The sequence below is a fragment of the Oncorhynchus tshawytscha genome, linkage group LG10 (assembly GCF_018296145.1).
Source record: "Oncorhynchus tshawytscha isolate Ot180627B linkage group LG10, Otsh_v2.0, whole genome shotgun sequence".
Lineage (NCBI taxonomy): Eukaryota > Metazoa > Chordata > Actinopteri > Salmoniformes > Salmonidae > Oncorhynchus > Oncorhynchus tshawytscha.
In genome coordinates, this window is record NC_056438.1 from 77658277 (window position 1) to 77680776 (window position 22500).

The following is a 22500-nucleotide window of genomic DNA, read 5'->3' on the forward strand; positions in this document are numbered from 1 at the left end:
TGTGATCATGTTCTATATTAGACAGTGTCATAATATATTAATACATACCTGTAAATACTAAAGCCTGTCTGAAAGAATATTAGACTATATTATAATATATTAGTACATACCTGTGAATAGTGCAGCCTGTCTTAAAGAATATTGTTATATATTAATTCATTTCAATCTTTATTCTTTCAGATATTTCAAAGCAGCAACTTTGTTTGGAGAGATTAGTTTTAGCACCATAAACAACCTCATATTCTGATGTAGCATCTATTACATTCATACTCATCATTAAAGGGAAGGTTATCATATTCTAATGTAGCATCTGTAACATTCATACACAACAATATGTTTCATTACACATAAGTCACCAAGTTGATCAGGAAGAAACAGCAGGAGGTAGAGTGGGAGGTGCTGGGAGTAGGAGACTCCATGGGACTCCATGGTGTGTGATCAGGAAGAAACAGCAGGATGTAGAGTGGGAGGTGCTGGGAGTAGGAGAGGGACTCCATGGTGTTGATCAGGAAGAAGAAGGTACTGGGAGTAGGAGAGGGACTCCAGGATGGAAGAAACAGCAGGATGTAGAGTGGGAGGTGCTGGGAGTAGGAGAGGGACTCCATGGTGTTGATCAGGAAGAAACAGCAGGAGGTGGAGTGGGGAGGTCCTGGGAGTGGGAAAGGGACTCCATGGTGACTGAGGTTCCTAGCTGTGGAGGAAGGAATGGGTGTGACAGATTCCAGGCGAATAAAGATGGAAAGATCAGAGGAGGGTGGAGGACAAGGAGGAGTTAGGAGCAATTCAAGAATGCTTCATTCTCAGTGACCTGAGGATTGTGGAGCGATTTGGTCGCCCTAGACCAGAGCTACCGTCCTCTATTTTTTTCATTCCAATCCCAATCTAGTCCACCTGATTCTAATCCAATCAAATCAAATTTTATTTGTCACATAAACATGGTTAGCAGATGTTAATGCGAGTGTAGCGAATTGCTTGTGATTCTAGTTCCGACCATGCAGTAATATCTAACAATTAATCTAACAATTTCACAACACCTACCTGATACACACACAAGTGTAAAGGAATGAATAAGTACATATATGTACTTATGAATATGTACATAAAAATATATATGGATGATATATGGATGAGCGATGGCTGAACGGCATAGGCAAGATGCAGTAGATGGTATAATCAGGTTAGTTACAACTGGGGCTGGAGTGAAAACCAACAGGAGGGTAGCTCTCCAGGAACAGCGTTGAAGAGCCCTGCCTTAGACTGATGTGTTGCTCGATCTCTAGTTCCTACCATGAATCATTATATCCCTTAGTTATTGTTTGATCCTTTTATCTTGTTCTTTAATTTCCTGTTGGTGATTTGAATGTCTGAATCAGATCTGAGTTTGAGTTGGAGGTTTCTTAAATTTATCTGTACAAATTTGTATTTCAGGTGACGTACACACACACTTAACATGGCAACCAGACTGCAGTTGATTGGTGGTGGAGGAGGCAGTTCATTTGAATTCCATGGCATGGACAACGGTGCAACCCTCAAGAGGATCGGAGTGGCGGTGGAAGGCTGGCGGGTCAAAGCTGTGCGGGCGGAGCTAGTGGACAGGCGTGTTGCGACCTTTGGAAATTCACACACTTTCAATGAGTTTGAGTTCAAACTCGGTGAGTGCATCACCAAGCTGTCTCTGTGGGGTAACGGTGTCGGCACACGTCTGGGTGCCATCAAGTTCACGACGAGTCAGAACCGTCAGTTCTTTGAAAAAATTACCAGCTGGCCACTGAAGACTGAGTACACCATAGATGTCGAGTCTGGAATCTGCCTGGGACTGTAGGGCAGGTCTGGCTCAGACATCGACTGCATGGGCTTCCTCTTCATCAACACCATCAAGTCGTCCGTGATGACTGACATGAAGTATCCCACCCTGTCCCTCTTCAAACCCCAGGTGTGTGTAGACAGCTCAGGAAAACTCTACCGATGCTCTAACATTAAGGGGGCTGTCTACTTTAAAACATGTAATCCAATATGGGGGTTGACATTCATCAGGCATCTCATTTCTAGGACAGTCACACACACATACAGACACATTAGTTACTATTGTTGGCTTACTACAAATCAATTGATCAGTTCCTCACTGATGATTAGTTCTAAAATTGTCTTTGTCTTGTCTGAACAATTTGTATCTTTGTGTCTGTGTTGATTTTAGGTGACTCCAGAATATGTGAAATCCGTGTCCCACCACAATGACACCTCATTGGTTCAAGAAGAGTCCATTACATACAGCAAGACCCTGACCAAGACTTACTCCTGGTCTGTCAGCAACAAGATAGAATCCACCTTGAATGTGTTGGTCAAAGTGGGGATCCCATATCTGGTCGAGGTGTCATCAGGGTTCAGCTTGACCGTGGGAGTGGAGCAATCCACCAGCCTGCAGAAGACAGAGACCATAACAGAATCAGGGACCATCAACGTGAAGATCCCACCAGGGAAGACCATGGATGTTGAGATCACAATGGTGAAAGCAAATTTCGACCTTGACTACAGGGCCATAGTGAAAGTCACCTGCATGAATGGCAGTCAGCTGTTCTTCCCATCCACTGGTGTGACTTACACTTCAGTGAGGATATCCACAAAGGAGACATGATACCAGTGCATGACATCATGAAGAGTATGCACAGTGATAGAACGTGACACCATTACTGATTATTTGTGTGCCTTCTCTGTTATTATGATCATCTTTGAGTCATTCTAATTGAACCATGTTGACTCAGCTCTTTATTTCTGTCTCAGCAGAGGGTATAACAACAGGTGGGTCATTCCTACAATCCGGTGCCTTTTGTGTAAATTATTGAGCAACATTCACTACGAAATATTTTCTTACATGCTTAGACCCCATTTACCATGAAAAATAATGTTATGTAACTGTAATACATTTAATTTGTCTTGTGTGTCAGTAACCTTTCGCCATATCCCCAGTTAAGTTTATTCAACTTCCATTGGATATACTATTCATAAAACTCACAAATATTGTAATTATCATTACATTGAGTTGTTTCTCTTTCTAACTAATTTTTAATCATGATTAATTTATTATTTAAAATAAGAATCATCTAATATGTTTGTTAGTACACATGCAGTCACTCTCACACGCACATAGTTTTTTTTCTCTGGCTGCACATTTAACATGCTGGTTGAAATGAAGTAAAATGGATTTAAGTTATCCTGCATTGAAGTCCTCGGCCACTTGGAGCGCCGCCTCTGGATGAGTGTTTTCCTGTTTGCTTATGGCCCTATACAGCTCATTGAGTGCGGTGTTAGTTCCAGCATCGGTCTGTGGTGGTAAATAGACAGCTCTAGGCGAGGAGGGAAGGCTTGAGAGCTATAGAGCCTTTCTACCAGTGTCAAGAAGAAACGGAACATTTAGAAAACGCTGACGTCATTTTCAGTTTATAACCTGTGGTAAAATGTGTATGAACTCAGTACTCTCTTGAATAAAGGCTGTTACTTGACTTTTAAGACCGGACTCTGTATATTCCTATAAAATAAGGGTCTTAGAAATTCTTATGAATTGACAGAGTGTTTAATTTTAATTGGGTATTAAAACAGAGGAATTCAATTCCTTCAACAATGCTACATCAGAATATGAGGTTGTTTATGGTGCTGAAACTCACCTCCCAAAACAAAGTCGCTGCTTTGAAATATCTAAAAGAATAAAGATTGACGTGAATTAATATATAACAATATTCTTTAAGACAGGCTGAACTATTTCCATGTATGTACTAATATATTATATTATAGGGCAATATTCTTTGACAGGCTAATGTATTCACAGGTATGCATTCATATATTATAACATAGGACAATATTCTTTAAGACAGGCTGCAGTATCCAGAGGTATGCATTCATATATTATAACATAGGACAATATTCTTTAAGACAGGCAGCAGTATTCACAGGTATGTATTAATTTATTATGACACTGTCTAATATAGAACAGGGTCTGTCAACCTTATAAAGTGTCTGTCCAATTAAATCTTATACTCAGATTTAGTCAAGTAACACCTAAAACCTGAATCATTCAAACTTCATTATTGAATGTAGATACAAACTTTACCTCGATTTCAAATGTTTTCAGAAAAGTAAAGTATTTTCTTTTACCTAAATGTGATGATTAGGGTTAGGGGAGAGGGTATGATGTGAGATGCTACTCTGTATTGTGCTAGCAATGCAACAGCTGCATCATTGGTAGTGTAGTCATGATCTGAATTGCTCTATTCTTGAACTATGTGCTTTATGACCCTAAATAGGAATATCTATGATCACAAGGTTGTGCATGCTCTTTTTATTTGATTTATTTCACCTTTATTTAACCAGGAAAGCTAGTTGAGAGCAAGTTCTCATTTACAGCTTCAACCTGACCAAGATAAAGCAAAGCAGTGCGACATGAACAACAACACAGAGTTACACATGGAATAAACAAGCTTAAAGTCAAAAACATAACAGAAAAAAAGAGTCTATACATAGTGTGTGCAAATGGCGTGAGGAGGTAAGGCAATAAAAACCCCATAGTAGCGAAATAATTACAATTTAGCAGATTAACACTGGAGTGATTGATGAGCAGATGATGATGTGCAAGTAGTGATACTGGTGGGCAAAAGAGCAGAAAAGTAAATAAAAACAATATGGGGATGAGGTAGGTTGATTGGGTGGACTATGTACAGTTGCAGCGATCAGTTAGTTGTCCAGATAGCTGATATTTAAAGCTAGTTAGCGACATATGAGTCTCCATCTCCAGCGATTTTTGCAATTCATTCCAGTCACTGGCAGCAGAGAACTGGAAGGAAAGGCGGCCAAAAGAGGTGTTGGCTTTGGGGATGACCAGTGAGATATACCTGCTGAAGCGCGTGCTACTGGTGGGTGTTGTTATCGTGACCAGTGAGCTGAGATAAGGTGGCGCTTTACCTAGGATAGACTTATAGATGACCTGGAGCCAGCGGGTCTGGCGACGAATATGTAGCGAGGGCCAGCAGACTAGAGCATGCAAGTCGCAGTGGTGGGTGGTATAGGGGGCTTTGGTGACAAAATCGATGGCACTGTGATAGACTGCATCCAGCTTGCTGAGTAGAGTATTGGAAGCTATTTTGTAGATGACATCGCCGAAGTCGAGGATCGGTAGGATAGTCAGTTTTACGAGGGTAAGTTTGGCGGCGTGAGTGAAGGAGGCTTTGTTGCAAAATAGAATGCTGATTCTAGATTTGATTTTGGATTGGAGATGTTTGATATGTATGTGAGTCTGAAAGGAGACTTTAGAGTCTTGCCAGACAACTAGGTATTTGTAGATGTCCACATATTGTAGGTCAGAACAGTCCAGAGTAGTGATGCTAGTCGGGCGGGCGGGTGCTGGCAGTGAAAAGGAAAGGTTGGAATAAAGCACTAGACTCAACAGTCTACTATATAGGAACAACTAAACATCATACTGTCATAGCACATCTGCATATCTGAGTAAAATGAATCCCAGTGATAATATAGTATAAAAACAACATGAACACGCAACAATAAATATGAATAGCTAGAGAAACCTGTGTTTAGTCACTAACCTGAACACATTACCCAGGATCAGCAGAGCTAGCTAGAGAAACCTGTGTTTAGTCACTGACCTGAACACATATTACACAGGATCAGCAGAGTTAGCTAGAGAATGCTGTGTTTAGTCATTCACCTGAACACATATTACACAGGATCAGCAGAGTTAGACAGAGAAACCTGTATTTAGTCACTCACCTGAACACATATTACACAGTATCAGCAGAGCTAGCTAGAGAAACCTGTGTTTAGTCACTGACCTGAACACATATTACACAGGATCAGCAGAGCTAGCTAGAGAAACCTGTGTTTAGTCACTCACCTGAACACATATTACACAGGATCAGCAGAGCTAACTAGAGAAACCTGTGCTTAGTCACTCACCTGAACACACATTACCCAGGATCAGCAGAGCTAGCTAGAGAAACCTGTGTTTAGTCACTCACCTGAACAGATATTACACAGGATCAGCAGAGCTAGCTAGAGAAACCTGTGTTTAGTCACTCACCTGAACACATATTACACAGGATCAGCAGAGCTAGTTAGAGAAACCTGTGTTTAGTCACTCACCTGAACACATATTACACAGTATCAGCAGAGCTAGCTAGAGAAACCTATGTTTAGTCACTCACCAGAACACATATTACACAGGATCAGCAGAGCTAGCTAGAGAAACCTGTGTTTAGTCACTCACCTGAACACATATTACACAGTATCAGCAGAGCTAGCTAGAGAAACCTGTGTTTAGTCACTCACCTGACACATATTACACAGTATCAGCAGGGCATGCCAACGTCCACCATGTGAAAACAATAACAGGTGAACAATGTGAATACAAAACACCATGTCATATATACCGATCAACATAAAACTTCCGGCGCCGACAGAGATGGCCGCCTCGCTCGCGTTCCTAGGAAACTATGCAGTTTTTTGTTTTTTTACGTGTTATTTCTTACACTAGTACCCCAGGTCATCTTAGGTTTCTTTACATACAGCCGACAAGAACTACTGAATATAAGATCAGCGTCAACTCACCATCAGTACGACCAAGAATATGTTTTCGCGATGCGGATCCTGAGTTCTGCCTTACAACCAGTGTAACCGAGTGGATCACATGCAGCGACCAAAAAAAAAAAACGACTCAGAAAAAGAGGGAAACGAAGCGGTCTTCTGGTCAGACTCCGGAGACGGGCACATCGTGCACCACTCCCCAGCATTCTTCTTGCCAATGTCCAGTCTCTTGACAACAAGGTTGATGAAATCCGAGCAAGGGTAGCATTCCAGAGGGACATCAGAGACTGTAACGTTCTCTGCTTCACGGAAACATGGCTAACTGGAGAGACGCAATCCGAAGCGGTGCAGCCAGCGGGTTTCTCCACGCATCGCGCCGACAGAAACAAACATCTCTCTGGTAAGAAGACGGGCGGGGGCGTATGCCTTATGGCCAACGTGACATGGTGTGATGAAGGAAACATACAGGAACTCAAATCCTTCTGTTCACCTGATTTAGAATTCCTCACAATCAAATGTAGACCGCATTATCTACCAAGAGAATTCTCTTCGATTATAATCACAGCCGTATATATCCCCCAAGCAGACACATCGATGGCTCTGAACGAACTTTATTTAACTCTCTGCAAACTGGAAACGATTTATCCGGAGGCTGCATTCATTGTAGCTGGGGATTTTAACAAGGCTAATCTGAAAACAAGACTCCCTAAATTTTATCAGCATATTGATTGCGCAACCAGGGGTGGAAAGACCCTGGATCATTGTTACTCTAACTTCCGCGACGCATATAAGGCCCTGCCCCGCCCCCTTTCGGAAAAGCTGACCACGACTCCATTTTGTTGATCCCTGCCTACAGACAGAAACTAAAACAAGAAGCTCCCACGCTGAGGTCTGTCCAACGCTGGTCCGACCAAGCTGACTCCACACTCCAAGACTGCTTCCATCAGTGGACTGGGAGATGTTTCGTATTGCGTCAGACAACAACATTGACGAATACGCTGATACGGTGTGCGAGTTCATTAGAACGTGCGTTGAAGATGTCGTTCCCATAGCAACGATTAAAACATTCCCTAACCAGAAACCGTGGATTGATGGCAGCATTCGTGTGAAACTGAAGGCACGAACCACTGCTTTTAATCAGGGCAAGGTGTCTGGTAACATGACTGAATACAAACAGTGCAGCTATTCCCTCCGCAAGGCTATCAAACAAGCTAAGCGCCAGTACAGAGACAAAGTAGAATCTCAATTCAACGGCTCAGACACAAGAGGTATGTGGCAGGGTCTACAATCAATCACGGACTACAGGAAGAAACCCAGCCCAGTCACGGACCAGGATGTCTTGCTCCCAGGCAGACTAAATAACTTTTTGCCCGCTTTGAGGACAATACAGTGCCACTGACACGGCCTGCAACGGAATCATGCGGTCTCTCCTTCACTGCAGCCGAAGTGAGTAAGACATTTAAACGTGTTAACCCTCGCAAGGCTGCAGGCCCAGACGGCATCCCCAGCCGCGCCCTCAGAGCATGCGCAGACCAGCTGGCCGGTGTGTTTACGGACATATTCAACCAATCCCTATACCAGTCTGCTGTTCCCACATGCTTCAAGAGGCCACCATTGTTCCTGTTCCCAAGAAAGCTAAGGTAACTGAGCTAAACGACTACCGCCCCGTAGCACTCACATCCGTCATCATGAAGTGCTTTGAGAGACTAGTCAAGGACCATATCACCTCCACCCTACCTGACACCCTTGACCCACTCCAATTTGCTTACCGCCCAAATAGGTCCACAGACGATGCAATCTCAACCACACTGCACACTGCCCTAACCCATCTGGACAAGAGGAATACCTATGTGAGAATGCTGTTCATCGACTACAGCTCGGCATTCAACACCATAGTACCCTCCAAGCTCGTCATCAAGCTCGAGACCCTGGGTCTCGACCCCGCCCTGTGCAACTGGGTACTGGACTTCCTGACGGGCCGCCCCCAGGTGGTGAGGGTAGGCAACAACATCTCCTCCCCGCTGATCCTCAACACTGGGGCCCCACAAGGGTGCGTTCTGAGCCCCCCTCCTGTACTCCCTGTTCACCCACGACTGCGTGGCCATGCACGCCTCCAACTCAATCATCAAGTTTGCGGACGACACAACAGTGGTAGGCTTGATTACCAACAACGACGAGACGGCCTACAGGGAGGAGGTGAGGGCCCTCGGAGTGTGGTGTCAGGAAAATAACCTCACACTCAACGTCAACAAAACTAAGGAGATGATTGTGGACTTCAGGAAACAGCAGAGGGAACACCCCCATCCACATCGATGGAACAGTAGTGGAGAGGGTAGCAAGTTTTAAGTTCCTCGGCATACACATCACAGACAAACTGAATTGGTCCACTCACACAGACAGCATCGTGAGGAAGGCGCAGCAGCGCCTCTTCAACCTCAGGAGGCTGAAGAAATTCGGCTTGTCACCAAAAGCACTCACAAACTTCTACAGATGCACAATCGAGAGCATCCTGGCGGGCTGTATCACCGCCTGGTATGGCAACTGCACCGCCCTCAACCGTAAGGCTCTCCAGAGGGTAGTGAGGTCTGCACAACGCATCACCGGGGCAAACTACCTGCCCTCCAGGACACCTACACCACCCGATGCTACAGGAAGGCCATAAAGATCATCAAGGACATCAACCACCCGAGCCACTGCCTGTTCACCCCGCTGTCATCCAGAAGGCGAGGTCAGTACAGGTGCATCAAAGCTGGGACCGAGAGACTGAAAAACAGCTTCTATCTCAAGGCCATCAGACTGTTAAACAGCCACCACTAACATTGAGTGGCTACTGCCAACACACTGTCAATGACACTGACTCTACTCCAGCCACTTTAATCACGGGAATTGATGGGAAATTATGTAAATATATCACTAGCCACTTTAAACAATGCTACCTTATATAATGTTACTTACCCTACATTGTTCATCTCATATGCATACGTTGATACTGTACTCTATATCATCGACTGCATCCTTATGTAATACATGTATCACTAGCCACTTTAACTATGCCACTTTTTTGAAGATAGAAACGGGATATGGGCAGGATGTAAGATGTGTTTTTAAAGGATTAGTGAAAGCAAGAATAAAAGTAGATTTTGAGTTCTTATCAGCTGTAAAAGATCTCCTATTATTTGAGGAGAAGTGGGCCTACGAAGGAGCACTTTGTTTTGTAGAGGAGGGGAAATTATTTTTTGCTGATGAAATAAGTTGAATGTATATGGTATGTATTTATTTTTGTTTAGAATTACATTTGTTGTTTCATTTCTGAAAAGGCAGTGTGTCATTATTTATGTTAACACTTGAGTAAAAAATAAAGGTTTTATAAAAACTCTAAAAACTCTCTCTCTCTCTCTCTCTCTCTCTGTGTGTCTCTCTGTGTCTCTCTCTCTCTCTCTCTGTCTCTCTCTCTCTCTGTGTCTCTCTCTGTGTCTCTCTCTCTCTCTCTCTGTCTCTCTCTCTCTCTGTGTCTCTCTCTGTGTCTCTCTCTCTCTGTGTCTCTCTCTCTCTGTGTCTCTCTCTCTCTGTCTCTCTCTCTCTCTCTCTCTCTCTCTCTCTCTCTGTCTGTGTGTCTCTCTCTCTCTCTCTCTCTCTCTCTCTCTCTCTCTCTACAGACTTATAATACCAACAAATCCCGGCCCAAAGAACGTGGAGAATAAGATTCACTTTCTTAGGCGTTCAGTTAACTTGGGGGTGTTTTTTTTCTGTGGGAATAAAGGTAAAATGCTGAGATACAGGGAGTCCGAGGTGAAACAGCCGGCGGGGCAACGCTGTGACTCATAACACACGGCACGCCAAGGCGTTACCTCACTTTCTTCTCATTCCCATCCTTCTCCTTTCTTCGCCAAGCAACTTGTCAAAAGAGATTAAAGGAGAGGCCCGAATGAAGAGAGAATTTTTTTTGTTGTTGAATTTTTAGCTTGTTAAAATCTCTCTGTGGGAGAGAGAGGGGGGGGGGTGCGCGGTCTCTGTGTGTGTTTGTGTGTATTGAAACAGTCTTGTGAGTAATGGGCTAGTCAACACCTCTGCAGGTTTTTAGAGAGGTTTAGCAGTTGTTTCTCTAACTGAAAGCTGACTGGTCACCCACCAAGCATGGACACATTTTGTATTCGTAGGAGGCTGGTAGAAGGAACCGTGTTTTAGTTTCTTGGCACCACATCTATGAGAAAAAGCAGAGGTTTGGAACCAACATTCTTTTCCAATCGTTTCGTTCTGAACAGAACCATTATTTTCTTTGTTCCGTTCCAGCAAAATAAAGTTCAGAACCGAACCGATGTTGTTCCTTTCTGCTCCCTTTTTATTTAGCAAGATAATAAATGAGTTGACCAATCGGTGCAGTTCGAGCAGCTGGCTGTAGAGTGGGCAAGATCTAGTTGTTTACATGCATTGGACAGACAAGTGTAGGCCGCAAGATGTGAGTGAAAGATTGCGGAGGAGAGAGGAGGCTTGGCTGGAAGCACTGGGCAGGTTGTTATAACATGCATTATCTGAATTAGACCCACAGGAGTATACCTACCGAGGAGTGGCTTCTATGCAGAAACTTTGAATGTCTTTGAACTTCCGAGAGTTGGCTTAATGTTGGACCAGAGCGAACAAGCTGGTGTGTGCAGAGGGGCATCGGAAATTAAACAAAAACACATCTCTCCCTAATTTCTAAATCACGCTTGTAACGTCAGTAGGCTACAGTAGTCTAGGCTTTGGAGGGGGCGGGGCTACATTCGTCTAGGCTTTGGAGGGGGCGGGGCTACAGCAGTCTAGGCTTTGGAGGCGGAGGGGCTACAGTAGTCTAGGCTTTGGAGAGGGAGGGGCTACAGTAGCCTAGGCTTGGGAGGGGAGGGGCTACATTCGTCTAGGCTTTGGAGGGGAGGGGCTACATTCGTCTAGGCTTCGGAGAGGGAGGGGCTACAGTAGCCTAGGCTTTGGAGCGGGAGGGGCTACATTCGTCTAGGCTACGGAGGCTTTGGAGGGAGGGGCTACAGTAGCCTAGGCTTTGGAGGGGAGGGGCTACAGTAGCCTAGGCTTTGGAGGGGGGACTACATTAGTCTAGGCTTCAGGGGAGGGGCTACAGTAGTTTAGGCTTTTGGAGGGGGAGGGGCTACAGTAGTCTAGGCTTTGGAGGGGGAGGGGCAACAGTAGCCTAGGCTTTGGAGGGGAGGGGCTACAGTCATCTAGGCTTTGGAGGGGGAGGTGCTACAGTAGCCTAGGCTTTGGAGGGGGAGGGGCTACAGTAGCCTAGGCTTCGGAGGGGAAGGGGCTACAGTAGTCTTCGGAGGGGGGCTACATCAGTCTTCGGAGGGGGAGGGGCTACAGTAGTCTAGGCTTCATAGGGGAGGGGCTACAGTAGCCTAGGCTTTGGTGGGGGAGGGGCTATAGTAGTCTAGGCTTTGGAGGGGAGGGGCTACAGTAGTTTAGGCTTTGGAGGGGAGGGGCTACAGTAGCCTAGGCTTTGGAGGGGAGGGGCTACAGTAGCCACAGTAGCCTAGGCTTTGGAGGGGAGGGGCTACAGTAGTCTAGGCTTTGGAGGGGGAGGGGCTACAGTAGCCTAGGCTTCGGAGAGACAGGTAGCCTACATACATACTGGCAAATATTTCCAGCTGGCAGACAGATGCTGGAATTAGTTTCTGAGTGACAGAGTGAGGGCTTTGAAAATATGCTTTGTTGTGTTTTTTGTGGGACTGGAAATAAATGCCCAGAATGTAAAATATCGTTATTAAGCGGTTCCTATGCTTTTAAAATAACAGTTCTATTCCGCAACAGTATTGATCACTTTCGTTCCCGGTTCTGATTCTGTTCCTTGACAATGTTGTTATTTTTCATTTTCTGTTCTGTTTCCTGAACTGTCTGTTCCCCCAAGTCCCTAGAGAAGGTATGAGTTAATTAACTGTCTGTTTCCCCAGGTCCCTAGAGAAGGTATGAGTTAATTAACTGTCTGTTTCCCCAGGTCCCTAGAGAAGGTATGAGTTAACTGTCTGTTTCCCCCAGGTCCCTAGATAAGGTATGAGTTAACTGTCTGTTTCCCCAGGGAGTCACTGTGTACTAGTCTGTCCCCAGGGAGTCACTGTGTACTAGTCTGTCCCCAGGGAGTCACTGTGTACTAGTCTGTCCCCAGCTATCGCCTGTCAAGGAGGGGTTAGAGGGGTAGCTAGCGCCCGTCAAGGAGGGGTTAGAGGGGTAGCTAGCGCCCGTCAAGGAGGGGTTAGAGGGGTAGCTAGCGCCCGTCAAGGAGGGGTTAGAGGGGTAGCTATCGCCCGTCAAGGAGGGGTTAGAGGGGTAGCTATCGCCCGTCAAGGAGGGTTTAGAGGGGTAGCTAGCGCCCGTCACGGAGGGGTTAGAGGGTAGCTAGCGCCCGTCAAGGAGGGGTTAGAGGGGTAGCTAGCGCCCATCAAGGAGGGGTTAGAGGGGTAGCTAGCGCCCGTCAAGGAGGGGTTAGAGGGGTAGCTATCGCCCATCAATGAGGGGTTAGAGGGGGTAGCTAGCGCCCGTCAAGGAGGGGTTAGAGGGGGTTAGCTATCGCCCGTCAAGAGGGGTTAGAGGGGTAGCTAGCGCCCGTCAAGGAGGGCTTAGAGGGGTAGCTATCGCCCGTCAAGGAGGGGTTAGAGGGGTAGCTAGCGCCCGTCAAGGAGGGGTTAGAGGGGTAGCTAGCGCCCGTCAAGGAGGGGTTAGAGGGGTAGCTAGCGCCCGTCAAGGAGGGCTTAGAGGGGAGGGGTAGCTAGCGCCCATCAAGGAGGGGTTAGAGGGGGGTTAGAGGGGTAGCTAGCGCCCGTCAAGGAGGGGTTAGAGGGGTAGCTAGCGCCCGTCAAGGAGGGGTTAGAGGGGTAGCTAGCGCCCGTCAAGGAGGGGTTAGAGGGGTAGCTAGCGCCCGTCAAGGAGGGGTTAGAGGGGTAGCTAGCGCCCGTCAAGGAGGGGTTTGTTTTCTTGTCTCCCCACGATTCTCTGTTGATTGTTAAGCTACAGGAAACTGCTAATGCGGCGGTATCTGGTGTTATATATCTGGTGTTACATATCTGGTGTTATATATCTGGTGTTATATATCTGGTGTTATATATCTGGTGTTATATAGCCTGGATAGTGTTGTTACTGATTGTGTCTTTGATGGATCCAAGCTACACTTTTTTTCTTGTCTGGCTTTTGTACTGCAGTACTACACTACTACAGTACTACAGTACTACACTACACACATTCATTAAGGCCTGTTAGCCTGTTGTACCAGCGTTTTGCAGATGTTGTTTTTGTTGTTGTTGACTTCCGTCAGATCAGATCAGTTCAGATCAGATTTAAATGAAAACACTAACGTCCTGTCTTCTCTCTGTCTCCTCCCAGGTGTCTGTGTTTGATCGTGTGAGGTGAGGTGTCTGTCTTCGTTGAGGAGAACGAGGAGGAGTCACTTTGTGTCTTCGTTGAGGGGAGCGAGGAGTCGCCGCTTTGTGTCTTCGTTGAGGGGAGCGAGGAGGAGGAGTCGCTGTGCCAACCTGGACCATCATGGTGCCAAACATTCACCCTGCAGTTCCCCTCCTGCCCAGGGGGGCGGTGCCATCCCTCCTGCTGCTACTCAGCTGCCTGGTACTCTCCACTCAGGCTGACAGTAAGTACTGTACTTTATGTATGACTAAAAACATGCTTTTAAACTATACCCTGGGATCATGCCAGAATACAGCCATACCTGCGGTTCATGGTGTTAATAACATTCAAGTTTGTGGGTTTGATTCCTGAGTCACTTACTAAAACACACTCGCTGTACTTTTAAGTTGTTTTGGATAAAAGCGTTTGCTAAATGGCATATATTATAATACATTAACAAAGATGTATGTTTCTTTAGATTTTATATCGAAGGAAGAGACCAAATAGACTTCAACTTGTATCATCGTGTAATTTGTTCAGTCAGTCTGCCTCTTAACAGAAGTGCACTATTACATTAAACTGGGCCTGCTGAATATTAATTTTTGCTTTAGCTTGTTTGTTTGTTTGCTTAAGGAGACGCTGCTCATGCTGTGCAATTTGCTGCTTAATTTAACTCCTTACATACCACTCCAGGGCCCATTTTCCCCGAAGGCGCTGGAACTGAGTCTTACGAGTGTTTTAAACGTCTTTCCTACAACGACCCAGGATGCAACACGCTGTTTTCCCAGAACACCACGCCAGTGAGAACGGTCGCTAAGTGCGTCGTTGGAGCGTGTTAGTAAAGAAAAGGAGAGCTGGTCTCGGATCAGCTTTTTTTCCATTCAAATCTGACCTTAACATTATAATTATTTCACAATATCAAATCAAATCAAATCAAATCAAATTTATTTATATAGCCCTTCGTACATCAGCTGATATCTCAGTGCTGTACAGAAACCCAGCATAAAACCCCCAACAGCAAGCAATGCAGGTGTAGAAGCACGGTGGCTAGGAAAAACTCCCTAGAAAGGCCAAAACCTAGGAAGAAACCTAGAGAGGAACCAGGCTATGTGGGGTGGCCAGTCCTCTTCTGGCTGTAATATACAATATTGATGACGGATCAGATCCTAGAGAGATATTACCAACTACAATTTGGCAAAGTCATTAAATATTTTGATAGAAATGACAGACAATTGATTGATCATGAAATGTATTCCAATATGATTGATATAGACATATAGCCTACTGTTTTATATTTTAATGCAGTCATCTCAGTTCTCGTATAAATTGTTTGTATCAATTGCAAAAGACATTGGAAAGTTTTAAATTTGTAGTTAACTTTGTTCTGAAGTCATCGGGGGTCACATAGAGACGGATAAAACCCATGTGGTTCTGTTCAGCGGAGATCTTCCGTGTTATGAAATGACGCAGGAAGGCAAAACTGTACCGGTCCGGTCCACTTGGTCTCCTAGGTGGATTCTGATAGCACCATACTCAGCTGCTTTCCAAATGCGCTCAGTCTGCTGGTGTTCTGTAGAATATTCTAGAAACAGTACATGTGGAGTGTGTGTGTGCGCGCGTGTGTGTGCATGTGTGTGCGTGTGTGTGTGTGTGTGCGCATGTGTGTGTGTGCGCATGTGTGTGTGTGTGTGTGTGATGTGTGTGGGTGTGTGTGTGCGTGTGTGTGTGTGTGCGCTGTGTGTGTGTGTGTGTGTGCTGTGTGTGTGTGTGTGTGCGTGTATGTGTGCGTGTGTGTGTGTGTGTGTGTGTGTGTATGACCTCAGCGCCCTGCTGTCCATCTTAATGAAGATAGGGGTTTGGAGAAGTGCTCTCTTCGAGACGTGTCACTGTCGCTAGGTTCTGGGGCCCCTGGGAGTCTGTGTGGCCCCCGGGGTTGTCGAGTGTGGAGAGATGCCCTACAGAAGAGGAGGGGTCAGGGGACCAAAATTAATTCAGCACATAACCTCAACCACAGCGCTGTCACAGGGTCACTGTAATTCAATTAGATCACACACACGAATACACTCTCATTTTCTATCTCACGCTTCAACCTCTCCTGCCGCTCGCCGTGTGACCGCTGGCTTCGCATCTGAACACGTGTCAGTGTATTACTGACCTTCGGGAACACATTTGATCCTCTACCATTGTACTCTAGAATCCTGACGGCGTGCTCTACGCCAAGGCTTCCAGTTCCTCCACAATAATGTAGAGATGAGTCACTTCAGACCCCTTTTTCCACCTCTGACCCTGCGACATATAGGATGAATGAAGTGGTTGTGTGATGTTTGAGTGGTAAAATAAATTAAACTCAGCCCTCCGTTAGTCAGACGGGAAACAAAGATAGACAATTGAGTGTAATATTATTCTCCTGTTAATGAGCCTTTCTGATGTGGTAGCTTCTATCTAGCTATGTGGTCCTCTTGCTCTTCTCTACTGTGTAAGCCTTACCTCTCTATAGGCACAGACAGACAGACAGACAGACAGACAGGCAGGCAGGCAGGCAGGCAGGCCAGACAGACAGACAGACAGACAGACAGACAGACAGGCAGGCAGGCAGGCAGGCAGGCAGGCAGGCAGGCAGACAGACAGTCCTACTATAGCTGTCCTCCCCTGCTCCCTCCCTGTCCTCCCCTGCTCCCTCCCTGTCCTCCCCTGCTCCCTCCCTGTTCTCCCCTGCTCCCTAACTACAGAAATGCTATTAATCAGAGGTGGATGCTTTCATCTTATCATGACTCATATGCTACTCTGATGTCCTGTCTATACTGTGTTTAAGCCTGACCTCTCTATAGGTTAAGACAGACCGATCTCTTCTAAAGCTGGTCCCCTCTGTTCTGCTGCCTAACAAACTCCAGTAATCAGATCAATACCAGGTAAAACGAGCCAGTGGGGCCTTTTAATTCTCAGACAAAGACAGTCTCTGTGTCGTGACCAACTGGAAACCTCGTCTTCTGTTCAGACAGTCACTAAGCCTCCCTCTACAATGGGCTGGTAGTTAAGGACAGTCACTGAGCCTCTCTCTACAATGGGCTGGTAGTTAAGGACAGTCACCGAGCCTCTCTCTACAATGGGCTGGTAGTTAAGGACAGTTACTAAGCCTCTCTCTACAATAGTCTGGTAGTTAAGGACAGTCACCGAGCCTCTCTCTACAATGGGCTGGTAGTTAAGGACAGTCACTAAGCCTCCCTCTACAATGGGCTGGTAGTTAAGGACAGTCACTGAGCCTCTCTCCACAATGGGCTGGTAGTTAAGGACAGTCACCGAGCCTCTCTCTACAATGGGCTGGTAGTTATGGGCTGGCCTCTCTACAATGGGCTGGTAGTTAAGGACAGTCACTGAGCCTCTCTCTACAATGGGCTGGTAGTTAAGGACAGTCACTGAGCCTCTCTCTACAATGGGCTGGTAGTTAAGGACAGTCACCGAGCCTCTCTCTACAATGGGCTGGTAGTTAAGGACAGTCACTGAGCCTCTCTCTACAATGGGCTGGTAGTTAAGGACAGTCACTGAGCCTCTCTCTGCAATGGGCTGGTAGTTAAGGACAGTCACAGCCTCTCTCTACAATGGGCTGGTAGTTAAGGACAGTCACTGAGCCTCTCTCTACAATGGGCTGGTAGTTAAGGACAGTCACCGAGCCTCTCTCTACAATGGGCTGGTAGTTAAGGACAATGGGCTGGTAGTTAAGGACAGTCACCGAGCCTCTCTCTACAATGGGCTGGTAGTTAAGTCCCTCTACAATGGGCTGGTAGTTAAGGACAGTCACTGAGCCTCTCTCCACAATGGGCTGGTAGTTAAGGACAGTCAGTTACAATGGGCTGGTAGTTAAGGACAGTCACCGAGCCTCTCTACAGTCACTGAGCCTCTCTCTACAATGGGCTGGTAGTTAAGGACAGTCACTGAGCCTCTCTACAATGGGCTGGTAGTTAAGGACAGTCACTGAGCCTCTCTCTACAATGGGCTGGTAGTTAAGGACAGTCACTGGCTTCTCTCTGCAATGGGCTGGTAGTTAAGGACAGTCACCGAGCCTCTCTCTACAATGGGCTGGTAGTTAAGGACAGTCACTAAGCCTCTCTCTACAATGGGCTGGTAGTTAAGGACAGTCACTGAGCTTCTCTCTGCAATGGGCTGGTAGTTAAGGACAGTCACCGAGCCTCTCTACAATGGGCTGGTTGTTAATTAAGGACAGTCACCGAGCCTCTCTCTACAATGGGCTGGTAGTTAAGGAGAGTCACCGAGCCTCTCTCTACAATGGGCTGGTAGTTAAGGACAGTCACTGAGCCTCTCTCTACAATGGGCTGGTAGTTAAGGACAGTCACCGAGCCTCTCTCTACAATGGGCTGGTAGTTAAGGACAGTCACTGAGCCTCTCTCTACAATGGGCTGGTAGTTAAGGACAGTCACTGAGCCTCTCTCTACAATGGGCTGGTAGTTAAGGAGAGTCACCGAGCCTCTCTCTACAATGGGCTGGTAGTTAAGGACAGTCACTGAGCCTCTCTCTACAATGGGCTGGTAGTTAAGGACAGCAGGAGACAGTTGTCTGGGTCATATTCAAAACAGCCAGCTACACAAAGCAGATATCTATTCCAGCCTGTCAGACCTGTCTGCTTCTCTTCATAGTGATATAAGGAACCTACATTTACATCTGATACATTTTGCATAACGATGATGTAGATTCATAGCTGCCTGCACCACATTGTCATTTGTTGTTGGAGACAGATGAGACTAGATAAAGTTCCTTTTCACATTGGGAGAAGGAAGTTAAAACATGTTCTTTATTAAAGGGATGTGTTGTTTCCTGTTTTCAAATGCAGGTTGCTTTTCAATTCAGTGAGATTTCTGGGATTTCCAGCCATTTTAGTACCCAAACCGTTCCACCTGTTCTGTGAGATCCATTATTGGGAGTCGACCAATAGAATCCCTCCCTCCCCAGTGTTCCAGAATCTAGGGGCCGTATGAGGCCTTGTGACATCATTAGTCTCATGTGAGCATTTAACCCCGTCCTGTACAGACGGGGCAGGGCAATCAATCCTGAGTGGTGACCTCAGACACCCCGTTGATCCCTAGGGAACACACTGTAATCAACCCGGGCCCCGTTGATCCCTGGGGAAGACACTGTAATCAACCCAGGTCACTCTACATCACAATAGACCACCACTCCTTCACCAACAAGGTCATACTCAAAGTCACACAGAACAAAACCCACCATGTCTATACATTATCCTTTAAATATAATGGTTTATCTTTTTGTTTCATGTTGACTTGTTTCATGTTGACTTGTTTCATGTCGTCTTGTTTCAGGTTGACTTGTTTCATGTTGACTTGTTTCAGGTTGACTTGTTTCATGTTGACTTGTTTCATGTTGACTTGTTTCAGGTTGACTTGTTTCATGTTGACTTGTTTCATGTTGACTTGTTTCAGGTTGACTTGTTTCATGTTGTCTTGTTTCAGGTTGACTTGTTTCAGGTTGACTTGTTTCATGTTGACTTGTTTCATGTTGACTTGTTTCATGTTGACTTGTTTCATGTCGTCTTGTTTCAGGTTGACTTGTTTCATGTTGACTTGTTTCAGGTTGACTTGTTTTCTGCTATCTGATATCATGCCAAGTCCCTGCCCGCCTGTTATTGTTCTAGCCTGGTCCCAGATCAGTTCCTGCTATCATGTCAAGTCCCTGCCCGCCTGTTATTGTTCTAGCCTGGTCCCAGATCAGTTCCTGCTATCATGTCAAGTCCCTGCCCGCCTGTTATTGTTCTAGCCTGGTCCCAGATCAGTTCCTGCTATCATGTCAAGTCCCTGCCCGCCTGTTATTGTTCTAGCCTGGTCCCAGATCAGTTCCTGCTATCATGTCAAGTCCCTGCCCGCCTGTTATTGTTCTAGCCTGGTCCCAGATCAGTTCCTGCCATGCCAAACATGGAAAGGAGTGACAAAGAGTGGCATGATGGCATAAACAGACAGTAAAAAATACATGTGTCATAAGGGCATCACTCTGGGATGTACAATATGTTTCACGATGAGTATTAGTCGCTATGGATACGAGTAGGATCTCTGCTAAAGTGTACAAGTTGACTTCGCGTAAACAGTTAGCGTTACTTTTCCAAGTCACTCTCCTAGCCTGCTGTTTCTAGAAGAATCCTTAGTCCTTCAAAATGAAAGGTGAATGGTGAATAAATAGTATATGCGTCGCTAATAGCCGTGTAATTGCCCCTTAATGGCGTAGCCCACACGCAGTTCTGAACACTAACACCTCAGAAAGAGAACGTTGATATTTGCTCTGTTATAAAGGGGTTTTCTAGAAGGTTCAGTAGTAGTGGTCTGTAAACTGATGTGTTAAGGGGTTTTCTAGAAGGTTCAGTAGTAGTGGTCTGTAAACTGATGTGCTAAGGGGTTTTCTAGAAGGTTCAGTAGTAGTGGTCTGTAAACTGATGTGCTAAGGGGTTTTCTAGAAGGTTCAGTAGTAGTGGTCTGTAAACTGATGTGTTAAGGGGTTTTCTAGAAGGTTCAGTAGTAGTGGTCTGTAAACTGATGTGCTAAGGGGTTTTCTAGAAGGTTCAGTAGTAGTGGTCTGTAAACTGATGTGCTAAGGGGTTTTCTAGAAGGTTCAGTAGTAGTGGTCTGTAAACTGATGTGCTAAGGGGTTTTCTAGAAGGTTCAGTAGTAGTGGTCTGTAAACTGATGTGCTAAGGGGTTTTCTAGAAGGTTCAGTAGTAGTGGTCTGTAAACTGATGTGCTAAGGGGTTTTCTAGAAGGTTCAGTAGTAGTGGTCTGTAAACTGATGTGCTAAGGGGTTTTCTAGAAGGTTCAGTAGTAGTGGTCTGTAAACTGATGTGCTAAGGGGTTTTCTAGAAGGTTCAGTAGTAGTGGTCTGTAAACTGATGTGCTAAGGGGTTTTCTAGAAGGTTCAGTAGTAGTGGTCTGTAAACTGATGTGCTAAGGGGTTTTCTAGAAGGTTCAGTAGTAGTGGTCTGTAAACTGATGTGTTAAGGGGTTTTCTAGAAGGTTCAGTAGTAGTGGTCTGTAAACTGATGTGCTAAGGGGTTTTCTAGAAGGTTCAGTAGTAGTGGTCTGTAAACTGATGTGCTAAGGGGTTTTCTAGAAGGTTCAGTAGTAGTGGTCTGTAAACTGATGTGTTAAGGGGTTTTCTAGAAGGTTCAGTAGTAGTGGTCTGTAAACTGATGTGCTAAGGGGTTTTCTAGAAGGTTCAGTAGTAGTGGTCTGTAAACTGATGTGCTAAGGGGTTTTCTAGAAGGTTCAGTAGTAGTGGTCTGTAAACTGATGTGCTAAGGGGTTTTCTAGAAGGTTCAGTAGTAGTGGTCTGTAAACTGATGTGCTAAGGGGTTTTCTAGAAGGTTCAGTAGTAGTGGTCTGTAAACTGATGTGCTAAGGGGTTTTCTAGAAGGTTCAGTAGTAGTGGTCTGTAAACTGATGTGCTAAGGGGTTTTCTAGAAGGTTCAGTAGTAGTGGTCTGTAAACTGATGTGCAAGGGGTTTTCTAGAAGGTTCAGTAGTAGTGGTCTGTAAACTGATGTGCTAAGGGGTTTTAGAAGGTTCAGTAGTAGTGGTCTGTAAACTGATGTGTTAAGGGGTTTTCTAGAAGGTTCAGTAGTAGTGGTCTGTAAACTGATGTGCTAAGGGGTTTTCTAGAAGGTTCAGTAGTAGTGGTCTGTAAACTGATGTGCTAAGGGGTTTTCTAGAAGGTTCAGTAGTAGTGGTCTATAAACTGATGTGCTAAGGGGTTTTCTAGAAGGTTCAGTAGTAGTGGTCTGTAAACTGATGTGCTAAGGGGTTTTCTAGAAGGTTCAGTAGTAGTGGTCTGTAAACTGATGTGCTAAGGGGTTTTCTAGAAGGTTCAGTAGTAGTGGTCTGTAAACTGATGTGCAAAGGGGTTTTCTAGAAGGTTCAGTAGTAGTGGTCTGTAAACTGATGTGCTAAGGGGTTTTCTAGAAGGTTCAGTAGTAGTGGTCTGTAAACTGATATGTTAAGGGGTTTTCTAGAAGGTTCAGTAGTAGTGGTCTGTAAACTGATGTGCTAAGGGGTTTTCTAGAAGGTTCAGTAGTAGTGGTCTGTAAACTGATGTGACGTTAAGAGCTGAGGTAGAAATCTGTAAACCGGTTAGCCATTGTTTGTCCAGACATGAGTGCAGGGGAACAGAAGGGTTGAGAATAAGGGAGAGGAGTGGGTGGGTGGGCGGCTGGATAGATGGATGGAAATTAGATTGTGTTTTTTTGAAGTGTCCATATGGTCATCTACCGAAAATTGATGGGGATGGAAATGGATTCATTTTAATTAAAAGTAACCACATCCAGCATGGAGAGACACTTGGCAACCTGATACTGGTAGTCCACAGCTGTGGTCCCCTAGACCAACCCAGCCAGGACAACAGAGACAGGGGACCAACCCAGCCAGGACAACAGAGACAGGGGACCAACCCAGCCAGGACAACAGAGACAGGGGACCAACCCAGCCAGGACAACAGAGACAGGGGACCAACCCAGCCAGGACAACAGAGACAG

The 22500-nt window shown here is 45.6% G+C and overlaps 1 protein-coding gene and 1 pseudogene across 11 annotated transcripts in view; both read left to right on the forward strand.

Moving 5' to 3' along the window:
• The window catches only part of LOC112215282 (receptor-type tyrosine-protein phosphatase F), a 532058-nt gene that overhangs the window by 207461 nt on the left and 302097 nt on the right, over window positions 1-22500 (forward strand). For all 11 annotated transcript variants that reach the window (XM_042329120.1, XM_042329124.1, XM_042329125.1 and 8 more), the window contains one exon: window positions 13945-14206. In XM_042329120.1, coding sequence (XP_042185054.1) covers window positions 14104-14206 — 103 coding nt within the window. In that variant the 5' untranslated portion in view covers window positions 13945-14103. The remainder of the gene's footprint in view (window positions 1-13944; window positions 14207-22500) is intronic.
• On the forward strand, window positions 1202-3307 carry LOC112221365 (annotated as a pseudogene).